Source organism: Diachasmimorpha longicaudata, chromosome 13 (assembly GCF_034640455.1).
Source record: "Diachasmimorpha longicaudata isolate KC_UGA_2023 chromosome 13, iyDiaLong2, whole genome shotgun sequence".
NCBI classification, from domain to species: Eukaryota; Metazoa; Arthropoda; class Insecta; order Hymenoptera; family Braconidae; genus Diachasmimorpha; species Diachasmimorpha longicaudata.
Genome location: NC_087237.1, coordinates 2525799 through 2551120, shown reverse-complemented (window position 1 = coordinate 2551120; position 25322 = coordinate 2525799). Strand labels below are relative to the sequence as shown.

Sequence of the window (25322 nt, the reverse complement as noted above, 5' to 3'; positions counted from 1 at the left end):
GGTAAAATAGATAAATAAATGTAGCAACACAATCAATTACTTTAATTAGAGCTCTTTATTACTGGCACAAGGACGGCACGACTGACCTAGAAGATCGTTGTCCAGAGACAATTCTTACTATTTCAAAAACATTTACTGAGGGAAAAAACAAGAGAACGTTTATGACTCCAGAAGACAGAGTTTCCTGTTGGATTTTTCATGAAATAAAAATAAATAAAGAACAAAAGTCAATCTTATTCTCTTCTGAGTGTTGAAAGACATTTTTATGGGTTTGAATTCTGAGAAGTGTGAGGTATGATATTTAGGATTGATTTTAAGTATGTAGACAAAGTGCATGTTTTTTTTTTTTTTTTTTTTTTTTTTATAGAGGTTGTCGGGAAATCTTTGTGACTAGAAGGTCCAGGGTGTTGTTTCCGTTTGTAGATCTAGTTAGTTCCTCTAAGGAATCGTTATAGATCGGATGTGTCTTCCGAGCATAATTATTTGAGTTCAATAATAAAGAATAAAATAGTTTAAATTACTTATAGAATTATTATGTCTTATAACCCATTTCCAATATTTCCTTTGAATACCACATGTGGTAAGGATTGCAACGCTCTCAAGTTCGAAGCACAACACATCATAAAATAGTCCTTTTCTGGAGACTTTCAAACACGTCATAAACTTTGTCAAGTGATATTTGAAGATAAACAGAACACCTGTGTGTCTAAATTTCCAACAATAATTTTTCACAATTTTTTCGTTTCATTTTTCAATGATTAAAAAATTGAGTTTATAACACGGTTATCGCCAGAATATAAAATCATGAATATCCGTAAATGATATTTCACCATCACCATCAATTACCCCCAACGACAGACGTATTTTAATGTCAATAATTCGTCATCCGTTCTATTTCCATCACTGAACAAATTTTTTTTTATTTGTTTACCAAAGGTGAAATTCACTCTCCCGTGAATAAGTTATTCACTTCATTTAAATGTTCACTGCTCGCTAATCGATTCGATTGTTCGCTGCGGCGTAATTGGATCAGATGGGCACATGCAGTTGACAGCTATTGAGAAGGGATACCTCTACTTTATCAGCGTTACGTAACGCCGGAAAATACCGGCTGTGGAATTGCGCAGAAAAATTTTTGTCTACCGAAGATCTTCCAGAAATCTTCAGACGGATCGTCGCAAGATCCTCTGAAGATCCGCCTGGTGAGCCAACAGATTTTTTTAATTTTCCAAAGACTCTTCGGATCGTCAAACAAATCTTCCGACGATCGTTCCATGATTTTTTGAATTTATGGAACATCTTCACTATAAAAAAATTCTTCTAAAAAAATTCTTCATTTTTCTTCGCGAAAATAGCTCCATGAAAAAAGAGGGGAGGGCACGGTACCTCCCCCTCCTCCACATTGACACTGACTATTGTAGAGTAATAAAGGGCGCATTGTCGTGGCACATTTGCTGATGTTTCGCATCCAGAAAAATGTTTATCACTCCCCATAAAGGTTTCGTGGTGTGAATTTGCCTTTCCCTCAACCATGCGCGGGTACTCTCCCGCCCACGCGCTTCCCATCAGCCGTTGGTTGTCGCCAGGTCGAGGTGCTTGGGAATTCAGTAACGAGTGGAATCCAGTGGCATCGCGCCGCAAGAAATCCACCCCGAGTATGTCTCAACGCCAATTACCAACGCGTTAAATCGGCTCCAGTGCATCTGCAAAAGTCACCCCCAACTTTGCGAAAATATCCAGTGAACAAAATTAGATCTTCAAGTCTCAAAGAATTTTTTTTTCATTGAGTCGGAGCATTTTGAAAGCCGAATGGAGTGAAGCAAAAGATTTTTTCAGGTTTGTGGTACTGTTTATCGGTTATTTTTTTATCGGTTGGATGTTTGTTATTATATTATCTGTGTACATGAGGGATTACGAGTTATTGGGACGCGCAACAGAAGTTTTATACTATCGATTTATGGATCCGTTCTTTCCGCCCTTTAAAGGACCGCGGCGGAAGGGCCTTCGAATTTAATTCGCTCGCGACAATCGGATAAACTGTCTCGTCCTCGGGGGAATTCAAATCCTCAACAGCTGTTTCTGGATTTTTTTTAAATCGCGAACGTCAATGTTTGTGAAATTACTTTTTAATTTTGTAGTCGCCTATAAAAAGTGCGGTTTTAAAATTTTTATTTCATCGTGAAATGATTTTTTTTAATTATTCGTGTATGTATTATAGAATTTTTGGCGAGTTACGGTGCACGAAAATCGCGATTATTGATTTATGGCTTATCGGGGAATTTTTCATTCTTACGCCCTCGCCATTGAATCGATAAGGATTTGCGATGGCTTCGACAGCCTGACGATACCAGTCATCCCCGATAAGTCTTGCGATAAATTAAAATGTTCGGAAAATTATAAAGATAAACAAATTTTTCTTCCCTCCGATATTTTGTCTTTATCATTTTTGAAAATTGGATTGTATAGTGATTCAAACGTGTGAATGTTATTTTATTCTCTTTTATTTAATACGCTCGAATGGTACAACAGCTCTGGTTCGTTCCCTTAGAGGAACTAATCAAAAAGACTAAAGGGCCACAACACCCTGGACCTGATTACTCACATAAACAATGGTCCCACTCATGTACCTAAAAAAAACAGTATACACATCATACCCCAAATTTCTCAGAATTTTCACCCATAAAAATGTTTTTCAATCTCAAGTGGAAACACGAGAATAAAGGAAATGCAAATCGTACAAAGACATATTTATTGGATTATGGATAGGGATTGTCTTCATAATATAAAAACGAATTAACTATCAACTTTAATTATTTATTATCGCACGCTGAAGGTATATCTTTCTGGTATGATGTCTCCAGACAGATCAACTGACTCTTAGTGACCAAAGATTTGACACTCTAGACCCATTTGACAAAAGGCCCTGTTGGATTTTTCATGAAATAAATAAAAAACAAAAATTAATCTTATTCTCTTCTGAGCTCGTGTTCATTCATTTCTTTCTGTTTCTTCTTTGTTTTTATTTATTAAAACCATTGTAAACATTTCGGTACTATTTGGAGAAACACTATAAAAACTATAACATACTGAGATGGACTGAAACCAGCTATAGACAGACAATTAATTTTTGTCCACACATATGAAGCACTCTCGATACTATTCAATCCAACTGTAAATTAATTTTTGATAAACAGTCTGAATCGTAAACTCCAATAGCCACGTTGTACAACAAAGTACATTTCTAGTCTTCACGAACCAAAATCCAATCGCCCTCCATTTCGATTGACTTACAAAATGGCCGTCGGAGGGGCTATCGCCTCGCGTTTTTAACACTAAAAAAAATACCGAACACCCCAACTAAATCCCTTCAAACTCGTATCACTTAATCCCCGAAATGGCACCAATTTTACAACCTTTTTTCAAAACTTTTACATGAATTTGCGAAGGGCCTTTAATACAACAGGGACCATCCGCATTCGCGTTCTCGCCTCCTCCCCTGGACAAATCGCTGTTGAACTCTCGTCTCGCAAAAAAAAAACACATCACCCCACTACCCACATTCTCCCATGTCACATTACCACCCACATACCCCCCCCCCCCTTTTTTTTACCCTCGTCGAGTGCTGCATAATACGCAGAGACACCTTATTCGCTCACCAGAACGAAATTTCCAGGTTCTCCTGCTCTCTCCCACAATCTGATATCTCGAAAGACAATATCAATTTTACGCTTATCCCGACAGATTTAGAGTGTAACGAATGTGGAGGAAGGAATTCTCCCGAGGTGTCTTCGTGAAGGGATAAATCATTTTGAGATCCGTTGGGAGATATGAAGGGAATAGCAATTAGTATGATGATGTTACTGACTAGAGAGGGTTTCTGGGAAATATCTCCCCGATTCCTCACCTGGTATTAAATTTTACCCAGGGAGCTGCTAAATTGCGAACTAATTATCCCTTGATGGTGGGAAAATTGAGTTTGAGATAATGGACAATTCCCGGAATAGTCGACGTTATATTTTCTTCTGGTATTATCGACTCCCCGGAAACGGCTAATGAGGTGCAGTTTTGGAAGAAAATTCTGGGGAATCGTTCTAGCATTCGAGGACCTTTAGGGGGGAGCCTGCTTTAGAGGCTTCAAAAAATCTATATTTTCAAGGATTTTTTTGGAAAGGAAAGAAATGTCTGATTGAAATGAAACTTTTAGGATTTATTCTTATATATTTGAAGAGTTTTCTCAATTTTTTTTATTATTTTACATTAGATATTCTTCATGTTTGAAGAAATTTACGGAGGCGCCTCGAGTGTGCAATTTCTGTGTGGTGGGGAAGATGCAGGTCGCAATTTTCATGTGAAACAAAAAAACAAAAGAAATTTTTAATTTTCAATAGTGTAATTCCTAGGTGAACCACGAAAATTCAACAAAAAATGAAAACTTCAACAATTTTTCGCAGATTGAAAAAAAAATCACTTTAAACCGTTTAAAAACCGGATTAATGTTAACTTTCTTAAGATATGTTGGGTTCACCTGGAAGAGAATTTAATTCCAAATTCAACGCATTTTGATTCGTTTCGATAGGACGTTTACTTTTTTTCCTATCTTGCCCCTCAATTTGAAAAAATCATAAAAATGGAAATCCGAGAAATGGCGTGTCAAAGTTTTCGTGATGCTCGTATACCTGCTCGACGCTTGCTCACTATTTCGTCTGTATCTCCGGAAATAATCCGAATTTTGTTCTGAAATTTTGGAGACATATTCTTGAATAGTTTAGGAAGTGATTTACGCAAAAAAAATCGATTTTTTGAAGCCTCTAAAGCAGGCTCCCCCTTAAGGATTCCAGGACATCGGAATTTAAATGTCCAGAAACTCTGGGGATCAGGAGGGTCTTCACGGTCAGACCTATAACGATCTGAAGTGCGATATAAAATTCTAATTTTCCCAAATGAAATTATTTTCCAAAATCCCAACGGTCGCGCTTAATATTGACCCTCACCCCTCGCCCGGGTGTCGAGACAGGCGTGCGAATACCGGGCGAAACGTGGGGATAACTACTGACAATAAAACGGTCCTCCCCTCATAAAAAAAAATATGAAAATTTTATCTTTCTCGCGAGATAAAACAAAATTTCCGTTTCATTACGTTTTTTTCACTATCGATCGCGTGCACTTCCGGAATTCCTCAATGCGGGGAGCCCGACTCGTTAAGAGTTTCCGGTTCCTCTCATGTTCTCAACACTCATCAGAACGGCGAGAAGTTTGTAATTTAATTGGAGGACATTTCCCCTCCTCCACCCCTCCCCCTGGCCGCCGCGTCATCCTCTGAAAATAATTGGAGTTGTAAAAAGTTGAAATTATTTTCCTGAACACTTTCTCAGAAACTGATTTCTCAATCTGCTTTGAAAAATATTTGTTTGAGTGGAGTTTAAATCAGAATAAGGGGAAAACTCGAATGTTATTTTTTCCACATCAGTGAGACAGGAAGGGTTTATCTACTAGCAGTGACAGGCCTCATGGTTATTCAACAATGTTACACGGAAAATGAGATTTACGGAGGGATCTGCAGTGACCTTGATGGAATGTCCTCTGGGAATTTTAAATATCCAGCAGTCGTGTGTACTCGAGAAATTAAATGAATTACGTTGGGTAAATAATCGAGGAATCGAGAAGCACTGAAATATTTACTGAAATAAAATGTTTACGTTCGTAGAATTTTTTTTATGTCAAAGATCTGGGGAAAATCTTCTGAAGAATTAATGGAGGATTTTCCGCAGATCATGTGATGCCCCAGATAACAAAGAAATTCTGAACTATTCAGCGTTTTTTAATAATCAATTTTGGAAATTCTCTCGTGAAATGAGTTCCCATTAATTATTATTATTTGAATATGGGTGTAAGTGAACAAATTATTCAAGAGACACAGTGAAAATACTTTATAGAATATTCTTTATTAGCACGAGGAAGGCACGTCTTAGCTAGAGGACCGTTGTCGAGAGATTAAAAAACTATATCAAAGGGAAAACTCTCTCAGGGAAAAGGAAAACAGTTTTATGACTCAAAGGAACACAGTCCCTTGTTGAAATTTCAGCATATGTTTAGGATTAAACCGTCTCGAAAGCGGAGTACAACCGATCGTAAATTAGTCCCTTACCCTGGCAGGAGATGAGGAATGGCCGACAGTGGGCCGACATTTGGCCAATGCTGGCCGACAGTCGGCCGACTGTCCTCATTCCTCATCTCCAACAAGACGGGAAGTTTATATAGCGTTCCACATTTCTTGTGACGTCAAAGGAAATCGTTGGATAGGATTTTGGATGAGGTAGGAAGGGGGACAGGATAATTCTCCATATAATTTTTTTTTGCAAGAAAAATTACTGAAAAAATGGATAGTCCAGACCGGGATTTGAACCCGGGACCGTCCGATTATGCATCGGGTGCTAGTAGAGCTGTTTCCCAGAAAGTAAAAGAGGTGTCGAGTGATTTTTGTAGGACAACGAAAGAACTACTCAAATATTCCAACACCTATTAAACCACGAAAAATAAAATATTTCACGGCTGCCCCCAATTGCATTTTTTCCCACGATAAAACAATAGCGACAACGGATCTCCATCGTGGGAAAGACGACAGTACCGAACCGATAAAAATAAATGCCGTGTGAATGTGAAAATGGCATTATCGAAGGGATCATCACCTACTCGAATCTAAAACCGTATTTACCCCAGAATAATCCCTCTCCGCTCGGGAGGAAATGCTTTATCTTTCTCGGGGTAGATCGATAACAAGTCTGAATCACCTGTAAAACCCATCCCTATCACCACCAGAGGTGTATCATCTGCAGTTGATTGACAATTGTGTGTTAAGGTGGCCTGATCGTGAACTGAATTGTTAGTTCATTCCATTTGCTTGGCTGATGCCTCGAGGTATTGACGCAATTGAGGTAATCAGCGAGAGTACTCATTTGAAAATGTCTGTTATCAATAGTCGCTGGGAAAAAAAATCTCTCTCACTGATTGAATTAATCTTTCACTCGCGAAATTGTTATGACAGTTCAATTGATTGGCTAATTTATTTTCTTTTTTAATTAAAATTGACAGTAAAATGGAAGTGACAGAAGAGTCAATTAATTAATTTGTGTTAATGGAATGCATTTTTTAAACGTTTTTATTCATTTATTTTGAGTCATTGAACGAAAAATGTTCGGTTGGGTTTTCTTTTCGTTTCCAAATTTCTGTTCGAGTGTGGAAAATCGATGGGAAAAAGGAGAGAAGAGGAATCTTCCAATCTATTTGTATTTTATCCCTCGCGACTATTCCAATTAGGGGCTCCATCAGGAAATCGATTCCCAGGCAATTTACCACTGGTGTTGGCCACAAATTAAGCTAAATTGCGGTGCAGGCGTGGTGCCGGGAAGACATTTAATTTGTGACACACCATTGTCCATAAAAATTCATTCTCACTCTTCACACTTTGCGGCGAGGGTTAAAACAATTGTTTCAACGCGAGCTATGGAAATGCGAGTGTTGCGTTAATTGGAGTACTGGTGCAACTCGATATGTGGATAGGGCTTCGATCGTAAGGGTCCATTGCCGAGGTAATGGACTTGTGAATGGTTAATGGACTGCATGGAGAGAAAAATCTCTGAAAAATTACTGTGCCGGGCCCTAGAATGAAAGTAGGACATACTAAAACACTGGAATGTGTTTAATTCACACATAAAAATTACTGTCAATACCGTAAATTTTGTTATTAATGATATGGAGCATCGTAAAATTTACTAAAAGTACTATAAAATTTGGAGGTCTATTATTTTTTATTTAAGGTTAAATGAAAAACTGATAGAAATCTTTTAAAAATTCCTGTCTGGGTCAGTTTATTTTATTGGGCCTTCTTTCATTTTTTCCTGTGCTACACAGCAATTTTTCGTTAATTAATTGTGATTCATTAACGATGAGCGGCGGATATAGCCGATTATTGCCGACGTTGGACTTTGTTACGTGAAATGTTACATAAGACTTTGAATGTTTACGAGTCCGACATAGAAGTTCTCCTTTAACGCCGTTAAAGAAATTTTACTATGCGGCATAGTAATATTTCTCAGGCCTTCAGTTTGCTCCGAGATTGTAAGACAGCGCAGTAATTTTTATCAGAATCACACCATAAAAATTGTCAGATTTTTCTCTCCATGTGGATTGGAATTGTCACTGGATTCTGATTTCCATCGCAATAAATTATGTTTGGAAAAATAAATTCCAATTTCCTCTCCCTCCAATAAAAATCATTATGCGCGTATTTTATTCCCATTCTAGGATCCATCGAGAGCTCTGCTTGCCACCATCCATCAAACACCTCACAATGGTGTCAGCGGCAGTGTTGGGTGCAGCTGCTGGAACTGGATTGGCGCTTGTTGTTGCTGTAACAATAGTTGTCTATCGCTACTACTCCGTAAAGCATTACGAAAAATACTGGAGTACGTTGGATAGATGGCCCGATCCACCGGCCAATTCTACCAAGGGATTAATAATGGAGATCAATCGTACGTATCACTATTGCCACACACCACCTGCATCGGTCCTGGATTGCTGGAGGAAACCACAACGTAATTACTGCGCGGTCCAATCGCAGGTATGTGATTTTTATTTCTTCACGCGGAGAGAAAAATTATTGAAAAATTATTGAAAAATTACGTGGCTGTTTTATGATCTGCCAGTCGAAATAGTATTCCGTAAAAATGACGGAACAGTTACTCATTTTTTTAATTAACGTTCCATAATTTTTCTGGAATGTTTTGGATTTTTCCGGATTATTTTTTTCATCCCAATTTCAATCAAATGGTGGCATTTCCCGTCACGTGGGAAAAGTAAAACGGTTTTGCTTCGGATATTTTTCGAATATTTCCCTGGTTGTTGCTAAGCAATGAAAATATCCGATAAACAATTTGTACGCGTTTCAAAACCCAAAACTGTCATTAGAAAAAATCAAGTTCAAAGACTTTATCTCGACGTGAGCAGATTTGGAGGAGAATCCTTGGAGATTATTGATCAAAAAAATAATTGTGGCTTTTAATTAATTAAAAGCCACAATTAATTAATTAATTAAAAGCCACAATTTGGAAACAATTATCTGCAGTTTGTGCAGACAGAAAATATACGGTGGAAGCCACAACTACGCGTGAAAAACCATACCATATGACGTGAAATGCCACACATTTAATTGCTTGAAATTTGAATGAAAAAAAATTATCCAGTCAAATACCCCCGACCTTCAAAATTAATCGGATGTTTCCCTCCAGTTTCCCTGCGTAGCACCGATCGGGGTAAATTTCAGAGAAAAACCCTCGAGCTTCGCCCTCGGGATTTTTGCAAAACCTGCAAAACTGACCCCTCTCGTTGCTACGCAACGAAACTCTCAGAAAATATTCGATAATTTTGAATTTTCAAATTTAATGGGATGCGTAACTGTTCCATATTTTTATCTAAATACTTTATTGGCTGGTACATCGCAGGACAGGTCCCTAATTTTTCAAAAATGTTTCTCCCCGCGCAGATATGTGTCGGTGTCAACCCGCATTGGTTCAGTCCCTACAATTTTTCGGGAGAGAAAGACAATATTTTTTTTTCGCAATTCTATCGCAATCGCGGGTTATCGACGCGAAAACTAAATTCTCATATTTTTCATCTCTCCAGTGACCGCGATTTGACTGCGCGCGAGTGGAATTTACAAAATTTCTGGTAAAAGCGAGCTGCGATGTGAGTTGATACAATTCCAATTCATGAACAATGTCATGCACGTGCTTTACACCGCCACCATAAAACCAATATTTTGCATTTTACCTACGGGAAGTTGATTTTCGGTGATGCAACACGACTCGATCCGCAGAGTGGAGAGTATGGGGTGGAAAACTATTAACAACGAATATTTCGCAGTCCCCCGGGAGGCGACGTAACGAGGTTTTAGTCGCGGAGGAAACGAGAAAAACTCGGATGTAACATCTTGCGAGTGGAAACGGAACGACTCGGGGCGGACGTTGCTCAACGCGATTGACGATGACTACCTTCCTCGCTAACGCTTTCAAAGTCTGTTTGGACGATCTTCGGAAGGCACTGAAAGCCTCGAAAAGTTGATACTCAAATAATTAACGGGTTAAAATAATCCTCCTTCGAAGATATCTACAAAATAAAATAAAAATCTCCCTAAAATCGTCTGAAACGTTCGCTGTAATATAATTAAAATAACTGAAAGAAATTCTCAGTCGACTGTCTGGATAGAAAAAATAATTGGGAACCTTCATATCCTTTTGCGGAACCCCGGGGATCACGAAAAAGCTCCCTCAAGAGGTACATTACCACAGCCGATAAAACAGAACTGAGCTTTCGACTTTCCCCTTGAGCTTGCGCCCTTGACAACAGACCAAGCTTCTGCCGTCCTTACCGACGGTGGGTAACCACGTGGACAGAGTTTCCATTCGCCCTTTAATTAGGGCGCCTCGTGCCCCTCCCCCGGTTAATTACCAAATCCACTAATTTGCAGAAATTACCCCAACCCGTAAATTAAACATCTGTCATCAAATTTGAGATCTCCATTGCCAATCTCGAGTGAAAGCTCGCAAGTCACGTGGATATATAGTAATATTCTCAGTAGAATCCTTGAACAATACAGATAATGATATGAAAAATAAATTGTCCTCTGAGAATCTCCTTTAAAAATATCTCTCGAGAGCTTCTGAATTTATCTCCGGAAGAAATTATCTCCTCAAGGACCTTTTGGGTCATCAAAAAAGCTCTTCGGACGTTTCTGTGTCGTTCGACGACCGCTTGTCGCCCTTCCCCGAGTATTCGTCATAACCAGCCGTCGCGGGTGAACGCATGACGCGTGTGGGGCATAAAAAAAGAGAGGCGAGAACAGCAGAACCAAGAGAGAATATGAAATTGGGATCGATACTGTTCTGTACCACAAGCGATTACTATTGAGCTTGCGAGGAAACCGCGAGCTTGCGCGGGCGCAACTACCACGGGAGCCGTTGAAACTGCAGACATTCAATCGAAAAGTGCCTCTCGACATAATGTCACAGCGAATAACATCGTCTGAATTAATAAACAATTATTCGGAGAACAAAAGATTCGATAATAATCGGGTTGACACGATTTTCCGATATCTCGAGTTGATGGTTGCAGGTGGATCATTAAATTCTCGTTCCTCATTAAAATCTCTTTCAGAAATCTTCAAAAGAATTCTAACATTTTTTATCATAACATTAATCTTAATTTTTTTGTTATTATTATTTGTATTATTTGTTCCTCCTTCAGAATATTCGATGAACTCCTCTCATTTCAGTACTTTATAACTCAATTCCCCACGGAAAGTCGTGCAATAATCCAATAAGATATTTATCACCTCAGGATACGAGAGATCTGTCATAATCACTTTCCCAGAGGCTTTTTATATCCTCCTAATTAATAAATCCCCCAGAGTTACTTTGAAGTATCTCATTCAAACGATTATTTGTCCAATTGTCACTCGCTTTTATCGGCCTTGACACTCCGACCTCATTCGTGACCCGGTTATACCGCATCTCATCTGCTCCTCAGAATATAATAAAATGATAATTGATGCAATTTCGTTAATTACGCACGAGGAGCGAAGGAACTTCCATTATTAATATTTCATCAATCTGCGATATCTGTGTGACTGAATTTTGTTTACTCACGATCTTCGTGATTATTAATTTTATCCCCTTGGACTGTAAAATTAATTAATTAATTAATATGATAAGTCGAGACCAATTTTTATCTACTGATTATCTCCTAAAAATCGAATAAATAATTCAGAGACCTTTTGGCGATCTTCTGACAATTCTCCAGCACCAATCGTCCCCTAAAATCTCGAAATTGCGACGTACTCACCTCCAGACAGTACCACCAGGTATGACGGTACTGCTTCCATTGGTATTGGTGTCTTAGCAGGATAACAAGAACGAGGACACGAAATCCAGACGGCGTGCAACCCCCAGCTGGCGCGAGTGAGAGAGTAACCTGTTGCCGGCGCACGCACACGTCACCCTCCCTCCCATCTCCCCATCACCAAACACAATAAACCCCCACAACCCACCACCCCCCTTATCCTTTTAACGCCCCACCCGTCGAACTCTACCTCGGGCCTAGTCAGGGCAGCCGCTCCTCCCGCCTCAGCTTACAATTCACCGTATTCTGGTTGGCAAGAGGCACTTACGACAGTCCCACCGTGACTATGCGCCCGACACAGGCTCCGATAAAAAAATTTATACACCATTATTATTAATTAATTGCAGTCAACGGGCATTCGTCAGCCTCACCCAATTGCTGCTACACCAGTACAATCCAACGGACAAATATTTTCTAAACAAGCGCACAATAGGTGTGAGATTTTTTGAGTGATTTTTAGTGAAATTCTTTGAATCGAGAAGAAAATAATTTTTTAATCGTTAAAAATAATTACAATAAAACGCGACAATTTTTTTTTTCGATCGATTTGAACTTTATTTGCCAAACGTTTCTTTCCTTTTCTCGAGACCGACGGTGAGAATCAATCGAACAGACACCCCGGGCGACGAGAAAATGTTCCAAGTGATGATGCGCTAGTGACGTAAATATTTTTTTTTCCACGATTTAATCAAAGTAATTTTCATTTCGATGATGAGATTTTTTGTTATCACAAACTATTGATTAGTGTCAGTCGTTTAATTTGTTTGTATCGCGAATCCACTTGTAAAATTCACTGCTCGCCTTATAAACAATAATAATAAATAATAATAATAATAATAATAACAATAATAATAATAATACCGGAGTAAATCGTTAAAAAAGTGAGACAATCGTTGAAGAATTTAGCGAGACAATCAATAGGTATAAAAATACTTGAAGAGAAATAAAAATTGTAATAAAATAATTTTTTAAAAATACTTATAAATTTAATAAATAAAAATTGAAGATATAATAAAAAATTGAGGTGTGCAACATCGAATTTTGGCTCGTTGCCGTGTTAGATTGATTGATAATTTTCAAGTAAAAAAAAAAAATACGAGGATTGAGGGGTGAGAGACAGTTGGAGGTAATTAGTGGTATTGGACGCACTCGTCAAAGTGCCGGACAAGTTGTCAGAAGTTTTGGGGGATGTTTTGGAGCTAGCATGTGGTGGAGGTACCGGTGGCGGAGGGGATAAGGCCACCGGTACATCGAGTAGAATAGGAATGGTCACCGGGGTGGCGATCATAAGGGATCGCTGGGTCCAGCGTGGCTCCAGGTCACCCTTGTTATCGGCGACAACGGATAGTGCCGACAGTACGACATCAACCACTAGTTCAGAGGTAATGAGGGGGTTGAGGGAATTTTTGAAAATTTTTAGTGGTGCAGAGGGAGGATGGGGGGGTTGGGTTGAGTTTGGGGAAGGGTGCAGTTGGATTTTTTAATATAATAAATTATCATTTAATTTGTAAGGAGATGAGAAAAATCAGTCCTCACAATTATTTGTGATCCTCTTGTGGCGTTAAATTGTTTTGCAGGGAATTTTGGAGAATAATAATTAATAGATTAATTTTTTTCTTAATTTTCAAGGACATTTTTTGAGTCGTTAGGAATATTCTCGGAATATTTTCCATCCCCGTCATTAGGAATTCCTCCTCGTCCATGATTTAAGTCTTTAAGTCCGTAGCAGTGGCTTTTCCCCGAGGAAATAATTAAACTTCCAACAGAAATAATTGAATTCGTCGGGCAGCAGCGTCACAATAGTATCGAGCACTAATTCCATCTGGTGCAGCTGTTGTTCATTTAATAGAGCGACTCCACGGTTTATCATTTGTTATTATCCGGGTCTAAAGCCCGTGGGACCGCTCATCATATTAAGCAGTCGGAAAGACAAGTATCCGTATCTCCAGACGAGCTATCGATTCCCATAATTGATTGCGATATGGAATTAAACACCAATTACTATTCCCCTGCAGCAGCAATAGTTTTTTCATTGGGTTACGGCATTGCCAATATTAATAGCATCAATTTGGTCTGATTCCCTGTGATAGTGTGCCCGGATGAAATTTGCGTGTCCGTGCGCCACAACAATTTTAACATTGACCGATATTCCTTTCACGTTGCTAAGGGCATTAGCTGGGTGCAATCCCATCGGCGATAGTCAATATTCTCCACAATGGGGTTGGGACGTAGTAAAATCTGCTAAAAATTGACTTTTCGAGTTTTGACGAATTGAATTTTTCCCGCCAAATGGCAACGGTCTAATCGATTGAATATGAGTTTTATGCGCCTGGGCAGTAAAATTATTTTTCGACGAATGTCGTGTTGTTACTTTTGCTGCTATTGGAGTATGGGTGTAAATGAACAAATGTTTAGAGACACAGTAAAAATACTTTTTGGAATATTCTTTATTAGCACGAGGAAGGCACGTCTTGACTAGAGGACCGTTGTCCAGAGACTAAAAACTATATCAAAGGGAAAATGCTCTCAGGGAAAAAAAAACAGTTTTATGACTCGAAGAAACGTTCGGCATATGTTTAGGATTAAATCGTCTCGAAAGCGGAGTACAACCGATCGTTAATTAGTCCCTTGGTAGAGCTGTTTCCCAGAAAGTAAAAGAGGTGTCGAGTGGTTTTTGTAGGACAATGAAAGTACTCAAATATTCCAACATGCTGCTATTGAGAATGCTTGATATGTGTGGACAAAAATGAATTGTCTGTCTATAGCTGGTTTCAGTCCATCTCGGTATGTTATAGTTTTTATAATTTTTCTTCGAACAACACAGAAATGTTTAGAATAATTTTAATAAATAAAAACGAAGAAGAAACAGAAAGAAATTAATGAACAAGGGCCTTTTGTCAAATGGGTCTAAAGTGTCAAATCTTTGATTACCAAGAGTCAGTTGATCTGGAGACATCATATCAGGAAGATGTACCTTCTGCGTGCGATAATAAATAATTAAAGTTAATAGTTAAATCGTTTTTATATTATTGAGATAATTCCTATCCATAATCCAATAACTGCCAATATTTTTTCTAATTAATCCGCGAAATTTGTAATTTACCGTTCCTCTCTTTATTTTATAATTATATGGAAAAATCTTGCTGCGTTGTTTATCCCCGAGTTTCAAAGTTTCTGTCACATCCATCGGCTCTAAAACTCCCTGGCTAGTAATCCATAAACTTGAGATATAACTCTGAGCCCATTCAGTTGTGAGAGTACACCAGCACAACAGGAGTCGTATCATTCCGAATTTTCCGCGTGAGTTGCTCGGCTAATTCCGAGTTATGAAAAGTTATATTGAAGGTATAAACTCGGGGGTAAAGACTATTCCGAGTGAACTCATGTTCATGATATTCAGCGCGCTGACGGAATGAACCTGTCCATCCAAAACGATTCTTGTAATTATTCAAACTTGCAATCGCTCTCGTAATCTGAAAACCGATTTCTGATCACAGAAATTTTGAATCCCCAGACAGAGAGAAAAATATGATAATTTTTATAGTATGATTACGGTAAAAATTACTGTGCTGCAGACCTGCGAAAAATTACTATACCGCATAGTAAAATTTATTCATCGGCTCAGGAAAAATTTTATATCGGCCTCGTAAAAATTCATGGTTTCGTACAACATTTCCGAGGTCCAATGTCGGCAATAATCGGCTAAATTCGGCGCTCATCGTTAGCCAATCATAATGAACTACTGTAAAATTGCTGTTTGGAACAGTAAAAAATGAAGAAAGGCCCAAAAAAATTAAACTGACCCAGACAGGAATTGTTAAAAAATCTCCATCAATTTTTCATTTACTCTCAAATAAAAAATGATCGACCTTCAAATTTTATAGTGCTTAGTAAACGTTATAAAGCCACATATAATTAATTACTAAATTTACAGTATTGATAGGAATTTTTATGTGTGAGTAAATCACATTCCTGCACTGAGTGTTACTGAACTGAAAATTTGTATTCACACATTTCCCCTTCTAACTGCACCTGCACATAGCAGGTGAGCTTCCCGCTTATATTATTCCATTAATAATAACTATGTTCATCTTCAGGAGTTCAATGTTGCCAAGGAGCACCACGCCATCCAGCCGTCATCAACATCTTCAGGCTCTGAAGGTAATTTATTCATTCCTACCAGGTCTCACATTTTAATAAGACATTCCAACAATTCTTGTGCTTCATTTCTAATTCTCTGCACGTTTTCGAACACAACCCACCAAATAATATGAAATAAATTTAATCAGGAGGACTGCCTCACCAGAGCAGGAGCTACCCCTGCACGATAGGGCCACCAGGGCAGGGGCCTGGAAGTAAAGTCCTGGCTCGAAACCCATCAATAAGTTCTCAGGGTTCCCTGGAAGGTGCATCAGTCTCGTCAAGCCAACGTGGCTCCTCCCCGCAAATTCGAGCATTCGGTCCGGATGGCCGACACCACCATCACGATCCTCTGCACACAGCCTCTTCCTACCCACCCAACCGGAGTTCAAGGTAATTGCCTACCCCGCAAGTACTAACGATTCAGTCTCTCTAAAGGATATCCTATTCAGAGAGAAATATCAAGTTGAAATTAAGGAATAATTTTTAATTTTAGAGAACTCTATTTTTGAAAATATATCCACCAACATATACTATATCCATATGTATACATACATGTATATATACTTTGTGCGTATGTATATCACGTCCAATAGTATCTCATACGTGGCATCCGTTGCTCTGGTCTCTGCTCTCGTGACTCTCCTAGTCATTAGAAGAAATCAATATTGGATGGGCTCTAACAGAGCATCAGGTACACAATGACAATGTCATTGAATATTCATAGGTCACCGTCGCCAGCACGAGCTGCCTCACTAGACGCTAGATGCAGTAGTCCAGCTACCTCCACTGGTAGTGTACAGAGTGCTACACCATCCCCATCGCAAAGTTCATTATCGTCTGTGGTAACAGTTGGCAATTTCTCCTGTGTAACGTCTACCATTGGGGCTGCCAAGTCGGGTAACCGGTGTCTCTCACCACTTCTCATTCCACCACCTAGAGCATGTCTCAGGTGGGTTGAATAATTAGCGCTCATTCCCATTAAAGACGGGAGTCGCTAAAAAAAATAATTTTTAATTTATCGTAGTAAATTAATTCTAATTTAATTCGTGCAATAAGAGATTGAATAATTTAGTTGATTTTTTATCTATTGGAAGATTGAATTTCAATGTAAATAACCAGATTATTTCGCGATTAATTATATGATTTTTACTTTGTACTGATACCGTTTATCATTTTGTTATTCAAAGTGATGGAGGACCAGCACCTCCAGCGTCGCCCCTGGGATCACTGCAGCCGGATCTTTATCAGCGTCGGGATGGGCCATTATTCCTCAGTGCACAGAGAACTGATCAAACGTTAGTACTCCCTAGTAAATCCACCCCCTACCCTCCCCATCAAAGAGATAATCCCATGATCGCGTTATTTCCGAGTTGGGTTGACAGGCGATTGGATCTGATCCATTGAATTTAATGTGATTCAGAACTGGAAAGAGCCTCGGACGACTCCATTTGCGTCTGAAGTACGACTTCGACAGGTCAGATCTTCACGTACATCTGATTGAGGCACACGACCTCGCGGGCACTGATCAGGGTGGCTTCAATGATCCCTTTGTCAAGCTGACACTCAGTCCCGAAGTCGACAACAAGAAACGACAGACACCTATTCATAGGAACGAACCCAATCCATTGTTCGATCAGCACTTCAAGTTTCCTGTCAGCCATGACGATCTTCAGGATAAGAAGCTGGTGCTCCAGGCACGAATTTTTATTTATTTTACTGTATCCCAGGGTAGGACAATTAGTCGCCGAAAAACATGATAGTGATTTGGCTTCTAATTGAACAATCGTCTCGGTGAAGTAATTTCATTCATCAATTTCATTGATCAATTTCAGGTATTCGATTACGATCGGTACTCGAGAAATGATGTAGTGGGGTCGGTGAGGATAGCTATGGAGGAGCTCGAGCTTGATTCGTCGAGCTCGTCGATAGAAATTTGGGGGGAGATTGCTGGTGAGAAGAAACCACCTGAGGAGATCCAGGAAGTCTTGCTCTCCCTTTCGTATTTACCCAGCGCTGAAAGGCTGACGGTGTTGATTCTCAAGGCGAGAAATCTGTTCTCACCTCAGGTAGGACTGATGGTTGACTCATATCACTTGCAACGGGGGGCCCAAACATTTGTGTTGTATGCACTTTGTATACTTGTATATACTTTTTATGGGAAAATTGTTCGTCTTCTAGGAAGCAGGACTGTTAAACTTTTTGTTTAATGTAGGAAAAATACTTTCTAATGGACGATTTCATATTGTTAATTACTTTCAACAGAACAAAGACACTCTGGACCCATTCGTAAAAATCAGCCTCCTCTCCGGCGACAGACGAGTGAAGAAAAAAAAGACTGAGGTGAAGAAAGCTACGAAATTTCCAGTCTGGAATGAAGCCATGGCTTTCAATATTCCTGCGAGTGCATTAACTTCTTCGGCTATTGAGGTAATTCAGGGTGTCATAAAATTGAGGGATTTCTTCAGGGAAAAATCATTTTGATTTGTGGTCCTCAGGTGTGCGTGCTGGACGCGAACAGTGAGCTGATCGGTGGCAATGCAATCGTGGGATCCTGCATCATTGGCCCATCGATAGAGGGAAATTCCTCCGGTGGAAATGCCGAGATGAATCCGAGTCGCGAACACTGGACTAAAATCACACAATCTCCACGTAAAGGTATCGCCATGTGGCACACACTGCACTGAATAAATATTCCAGGTGCAGGTGAACCGAACAACAATTAAATTTTTCAACTGTCAATATTTCACAGAAAAAAAAAAATGTCTGGGTTTCATCGATTTTTTGTGGACATTACAAATTTTTTTTTATTGTTTTGTGTCCATTTTATCTCTGATTATGTCCCATCGTTCCCAACCCAATACCTGTTGGTCTGATATCCAGATAATTTTTTTTGGTCAAACGTTTTTTAGATGTAGGGGAATGGCGGTAAGACAAAAAAATTCAGACATTAATTTTTTCTGTGCAACAACAGATGAAATAATCCGCATAATTGAAAATAGCTCATAAAAACATGAGCCAGTACAATATGCCATGAATGAGGCGCCGAGGAACCGCTCAAACGTGGCACCACAAATGATAAAAAATATTGAAAAAAAGAGTAACAAAAAATTTATTTATCCACTAAATAATGATCTAATGGCCTAACTGGTCGCGCTTATTCGTAACGATAATAAATACATTTTCACCATCGATCGAGCCAAGCAACGCAAAAAATGCACAAATATATTTTACTCTGATGGAATTATGACACTGTTATTATCACTCGTTAATAACAATGAATTATTTACAAGTTAATAAAGTATTAAATGGTAATGAAAGTGAAGTACTAGGATTTTACAAAAGATGTTTAACATTGTTTTTCATTCAGGGAATTGCATACTCAGCTCTGAAATATTTTTCTTCGTCATTATTTACATAATAGTCTGAATAATCTCGTATTTCCGAATGGAAAAATTAAATAAAATGGAGGATAAAATAAGACAGCATTTATTAATGTCGACTTTCAATCTAAAATTACTTGGAGAACTAAAATATGTCGTTGGCGAACGAGAGGATTTGCGTCAATATATATATATTTTTCAATTTTACAGTAACTTTTAATTTACGTTGAAATTAATTTCTCTAGAAAAGTATTTTTTCTACATAGTTATAATAAATCAAATTATTTGAAAAAAATAAACCGGCTGCTCTTAAAGTCTGATTTTTACAAGAAAAAATCTACGAAAAAATCACATTAAATTAACTGATTGAATGTATACCATTGCAAAGTACATTTTCGACCAATATTCGACACGACATATCAACAATGACGCTTTTTCATTGTTTAAATAGCTCGATTCTCCCGCACTTTCCCCTTAATTACCCGTTACTCTGCCTTCGATAACAGATAAACAAAGAGTTCGATGAATTAATGCCTCCAGCGTTATTATTTCAAATTCTTTGATAATCATTTATGATGAATAACTATTGAAAATTTCACTTGAGCGATGATATTGAAGAATTAAAATGTAAACTGAAAAAATGGAGTTTTTTTTCGAAATTGTTGTTGAAAGAAATATATAGTTCTATGGAGATAATATAACTATTGTTAATGAACAAGATAACACGAATATATATCAGAAAAAATACTTTTGAGGAGTGAATAAATAACGCTCAGCCATAAGAGCATGGTCCGAATCGTACGCTTATCCTATTATACACCTACAGTATTTCTATATATAGTTCTATGAAGAATTAATAAATTAAAAAAACATATACTTATTATATAAAAATATCAAAGTAGACATTTATATTAAAGAGAAATAATGGAGTTTATGGAGCACAGGGGCGACGAGGTTTGAATAATGCAGTCCGACAAAATGTCGACATAATCTCACCCTGGACTCGGTCGATCGTTGATTAATTATTCGATGGATGATTATTCGACTCCTACAATTGCACCAGAGGTTTTCATCGACATTTTATCGGACCGTATCATGATTGATAAATCTTAAATAATTAACAAATCATGAAAACATATTAATTATACTTGTCGTGGGGAATAAACAATCAGTGAAATGCTCTTGACTTGCCAATTTGCAATAATTACAATATCGAGAGATCAAATATCAACGGGACACGAGTGAAAATCAAATGGTTAAGTAGATAAATCATATTTTTCAATTGATAACAATCGTGTTTATCAAACTAACTGATGTATCTGTGTTCTATCCTGTACTGCATAACGTTTCGTGATGTTCTATTCTTGATACTGTAATTGTGAATGAAAATACCTCAACAACCGAAAATATTTCAATGTAAAAAATTGAGATTAGGAATTTTAAGTTGACAACGTTGACAATTAAAGTTGAGGATTGTTCAACATTCTTCGATTGACCTGAGAGAACAAGTCCCCGATGGAAATTATTCACAAAAAAATCAGCCCTGTTGTTTTCCATTTTTGTCTCACGACTATTGGGACATTTTCGTCCAAAAACATTGCGATGTACCTAAACAATTATCAAATAATCCGTGATTGTTCCAAATTCGTCTTGAAAATTATATACTGTATCTTAAATGTGATGTGGAACCAAATATTTTCATGTTATGTATTCTATATTGATCGATTTATTCAAAATAAAGGATAATCATCATATTTACATCAAATATATGCCTTTCTCTCATTCGTCATTATCAAGACAATCTACAAAGTAACGAATTACTGTGATACACCTCTTACTCCCTGCATGACCTCAATAATTTATCAGTTAACAATGGCGGAGCTCTGGGCGTTTAAGAATTTATTTACTGGTGAATGGACAATCGTCAAAATGTTGAATTCACGTTTTTTATTACATTGTCAGTTTCATCGATGTCCACGAAGTCTTTAACCCCAGCTGGCCGCACTGACAGCCCTATGGAGACGCCATTCTCGTGCCACTTGGCCTTCAGCTTGACACAGCATTTTTTAGCTGCAAAAGATTTTTTTTTCAAGAATATTATCGACTTTTAAAAAATTATATTTCTTAGATTAGGCCGACGTCTTAGATTTGAAAAATATTTATTGTTATGTAATTCGCTCATGAACGCAGTTTCAACTGAAAATCATCAATTACTCTTCGTAATAAGCTATCCCAACTACCCGAAAGATCATAAAATTGCTCACTGATCTGTCCTCGCTCATGTGCAGCTGCCAGTTGATTAACCACCCTCCTCTCGACCTCATACTTGATGGAACGTGCCCCGTAGTGCACATCGTAGCCATCAGCAAGAGCTGAAAGTACCTCGCGATCCCATTTCAACTCAATCATGTGTCTCTCCCGTGCTCTCTTCGCCCATGCATCCAATTCACGAGCAACAAGTTTTATCAACTCAGCGCGTGAGAAGGGCAGAAAGTAAACGATTTCATTGATTCGACCAAGGAATTCGTCTCGACGAAAATGGGCCTTCAATATCGGTCGTACCTGTCCATTATATATTTCATTCATTATTAATCAAACCTAATTAATAATTATGATCTATTTGTAATTATCAAGCTGAAGAGAAGTTGCAGGTCACAACAATGCACTCCTCTTCATTGAAATTATCCAATAAACCATAACTTAAGCTTTAAATTATAAATTTGTTCCTCACCACTTCGTCTTTAAAATTCCTGGATATGACAATTTGCTCCGGTGCTTGGTCCTCACCCTCGGTTTTATCGAGCCTCTGATTGAGTAGACGTTCAGCCTCAGCTCTTAGTTGTATAGCATGTTCAGCTATCTCTTCACTTGCCAGATTCGATGTCATTATAAAAATGGCATTTTTACATTCGATCGTCTTGCCTTTGCCATCTGTCAATCTTCCCTGAATTCAATTAGAATTTTATAAATAAAAAAAATATTCAATTCGTCGTCCATTGATTTTGTTAAATTTCTGAATAATTGTAATCGCTATTCTTTATCGAATAAAGAATAATAAATAATCTGTTATTGTTACCTCATCAAATAATTGGAGAAGAACAGTGAGAACGTCAGGATGTGCCTTGTCAACTTCATCAAAGAGAACTACAGCATTCGGTTTTTTTTTCAATAGCTTTGTCAGTTGGCCACCATCATCATGGCCTACGTAACTACATAAAGAAATTAATAATGACAAAAATATTGTTAAAAATTTATTTATAATTATATTGTCAGAAAATTGTTCTTTACTTGAGTTATGTAATCAATAAAATAAAAAATGTATTAGGAAATAGATAAATAGGTTAACGGTAATAACAGTGAAGGATAGAATTACCCTGGGGGGGCTCCAATCAGCTTGGCAACCTCATGCTTCTCCTGATACTCCGACATGTCGAGCCGAATGAATCCATCGGCCTTGCCTTTGTGGATATAGGCCGCGAGCTGCTTGGCTAGCTCTGTCTTCCCGATTCCAGACGATCCCAGGAAGAGGAAGACCAAGGGGTGCTCCTCGTCAATCCATCCATTCTCTTTTCTTCTAATTGCTACGATTAAATATTCCATTGTGACATCCCATTAGTCTTTATTAATAGCTAATTTACTCATTTTTAATTAAAGAATGTATTGATGGAGGATCATAATTACTCGAGGCAACGACTGATATAGGCCCCTCCTGGCCCACAATGTGCTGCTTCAGTCTTTGTTCAAGCGGAAATCGTCGTCGCTCTTCAGCTTCCTAAAAAATTAAAATGCATAGCTAAACTTTTAATTATGAAGTGAATAAGTAATTAATTAAAATATATAAAAATCAATAAAATGTAAGATATTCCTCGATGTCCGATACCTTCTCCTTCATCAGTTCGTCGTACTTGGTGGCATGTTTGACCAACAACTCCTTGATCTCGTCGTCTCGAGCGTACTCTACTGCGCGATGCCCTGTGTCATTTTCAATTGTGGGATTAGCTCCAGCATTCAGCAGGATCTTCACACAGGATATTGAGTCAGCGAGGACTGCATAATGGAGGGCTGTGAATCCCTTGAACGTTGCTCTATTGTTGAGGCGATCAGAGAACTCCTCTTCACGTTTTGTGAGGACTGAAATAATTGATTCCTTTGTTTCTTTATTTATTGTTCTGAATCACTAGACGCATCACACCTTCATTAATTATAATTAATTTACAATAAATTCTAAAACCACTCCAATCCTTTGAAATTATGAGAAATGATCATCCTTACCATCCAGGGAGTGCAATCCTTTCTCAATGGCAGTTTTATAAACATTAACGAATTCATCCCCAGCATTGACATCAGCTCCATTGTTTATTAAAAATTTCACAGCTTCAGTTTTTCCATTAATGGCGGCTGCCTGGAGGGCTGTCCAGCCCAGAGGGTGTCTGGAGTCGATGTCGACTCCTTCAGACAACGCCTAGGGCGAGTAAAAAATAAAATAATGAATGTAATAATTATGTTAATGAATCTTAACCTCCAATTGCATAACATGGAAACAAATTATTATCACTCAAACCATGATAATTACCTTCTTCAAGTCAGGTATATTTCCGTATTGAGCGGCTCTGAAGAATCTTTTCTCTGATTGAAAAATAAAAATTAATGAACAGGAATTTTCGATGATAATTATTAATGATAATTATAATTAGTGTTGTAATATTTGAGAAATCGTCTTTTGAGAACTGTAAATTCGTGAGATAATGGGCAATATGTGACATCCATATCCCCAGGAATAGTTGACAAGGCAAAATTGACTGACCTTTAGTAAAATAAGGAGCATCGCACAAGGCGATGGCGAGTCCAATTCCTCCCAGAATAAACCTGAAGTGCCTGTAGCTGTCATCATTTCCCCAGTTCTTCTGATATTCCCCCCTGTAATATTTGCCTTGAGGGGCAGCTATCAATGCAGCAGGAACACCTGGGGTTTCATCACCCAGAAACGGTTGTTTACCACTAACAAAATTAAAATTCCCCTGATAACCTCTCTCGCAGATGGCGGTTATCGTCTCCACGTTACGAACGATGATTCTCCTCGGGGTGACGTTGGAACTCCTGGGGCTCCTCGCCAAGGAGCGCAATACCGAGGTGTACAGACTTGACATTCCCCCGTTCATTCAGAAATCGATGCACTGGGTGAACTGTGACATTTCTAAGAAATTGGGCACAATTTTTTTATTGTGTCGTCATACGTATGTACACGTTTGCTTGCGTTTGTGGGAATTGGCTTTCGTTAGACATGTGGGGGCTTTCGAACGTTACGAATGTAGATAGCACATTGCACCGGGCCAGCGAGATCAGATGCTGTCGTCTATGGCAACCAGTTACGTAGAAGTAATGTTCTAGCTCATTCCTGGATTTTTTAAAGGTTAGGACCAACAAAATGTTGGCGGAATAGTGAGGTTAGGTCAATCGGGAGATAAAATGTTGAGGTTAAGGTTCCAGCAATGTTGCCGGGGTTATGACAGTGTTATGAGAATGTCGTGGCACTGTTGGCTGCCAATATTGGAAGAATGGCGCGGCCATCTTGTCTATCAACATTACGACAAGCATGAACCTCAATTTTGGGCTATTAAAATAAATTTTAATTCAATTCCTCCAGAAAGAAAAATAAAGCCAACGACTATTATAAATATTGATCGATGCAATGTGTATAATAAAATACCCAAAAATCGAAATATCTTCAGAAAAATATCAGATAAATAACTCATGGAACATGAATAATCTCAATGATCCCAGTTGCTCTGCCTGAAACGACTAACGATTACAATAAAATATTGATCAATGGTTCCTAAACATTCTAGA

The 25322-nt window shown here is 38.3% G+C and overlaps 2 protein-coding genes across 3 annotated transcripts; one reads left to right on the top strand and one right to left on the bottom strand.

Moving 5' to 3' along the window:
• The first annotated feature begins 1630 nt into the window (after nt 1–1630).
• Sytbeta (Synaptotagmin beta) lies at nt 1631–21240 on the top strand. 2 transcript variants are annotated; one of them, XM_064132375.1, is made up of 10 exons: nt 1631–1836; nt 8302–8617; nt 16050–16113; nt 16242–16485; nt 16820–17044; nt 17283–17390; nt 17516–17789; nt 17928–18161; nt 18358–18522; nt 18591–21240. In XM_064132375.1, the coding sequence occupies exons 2-10, from the start codon at nt 8348–8350 to the stop codon at nt 18777–18779; spliced, it is 1773 nt and encodes a 590-aa protein (XP_063988445.1). In that variant the 5' UTR covers nt 1631–1836; nt 8302–8347; the 3' UTR covers nt 18780–21240. The 2 variants fall into 2 exon arrangements, with proteins under 2 accessions (XP_063988445.1, XP_063988446.1); XM_064132376.1 differs by lacking the exons at nt 1631–1836; nt 8302–8617 and adding an exon at nt 12231–13334.
• On the bottom strand, nt 21171–25291 carry LOC135168327 (mitochondrial disaggregase). Its single transcript, XM_064132370.1, has 10 exons — nt 24280–25291; nt 24049–24101; nt 23748–23937; nt 23356–23606; nt 23157–23247; nt 22849–23056; nt 22552–22684; nt 22207–22419; nt 21740–22037; nt 21171–21545 (listed from the first exon to the last, which is right to left on the bottom strand). The coding sequence occupies exons 1-10, from the start codon at nt 24632–24634 to the stop codon at nt 21400–21402; spliced, it is 1938 nt and encodes a 645-aa protein (XP_063988440.1). The 5' UTR covers nt 24635–25291; the 3' UTR covers nt 21171–21399.
• Between the last annotated feature and the right edge of the window lie 31 nt (nt 25292–25322).

What these genes read in the sequence shown, in the direction of transcription:
- Sytbeta (XM_064132375.1), top strand. Translation starts at nt 8,348, where the DNA reads ATGGTGTCAGCGGCAGTGTTGGGTGCAGCTGCTGGAACTGGATTGGCG. An exon ending in CCACCCAACCGGAGTTCAAG is followed by an intron (nt 16,486 to 16,819) that starts GTAATTGCCTAC and finishes GAATATTCATAG; the next exon opens with GTCACCGTCGCCAGCACGAG. An exon ending in GCACAGAGAACTGATCAAAC is followed by an intron (nt 17,391 to 17,515) that starts GTTAGTACTCCC and finishes AATGTGATTCAG; the next exon opens with AACTGGAAAGAGCCTCGGAC.
- LOC135168327 (XM_064132370.1), bottom strand. Translation starts at nt 24,634, where the DNA reads ATGAACGGGGGAATGTCAAGTCTGTACACCTCGGTATTGCGCTCCTTG. An exon ending in AGGATTGCACTCCCTGGATG is followed by an intron (nt 23,607 to 23,747) that starts GTAAGGATGATC and finishes CAATTATTTCAG; the next exon opens with TCCTCACAAAACGTGAAGAG. An exon ending in GGAATTTTAAAGACGAAGTG is followed by an intron (nt 22,038 to 22,206) that starts GTGAGGAACAAA and finishes TATAATGGACAG; the next exon opens with GTACGACCGATATTGAAGGC.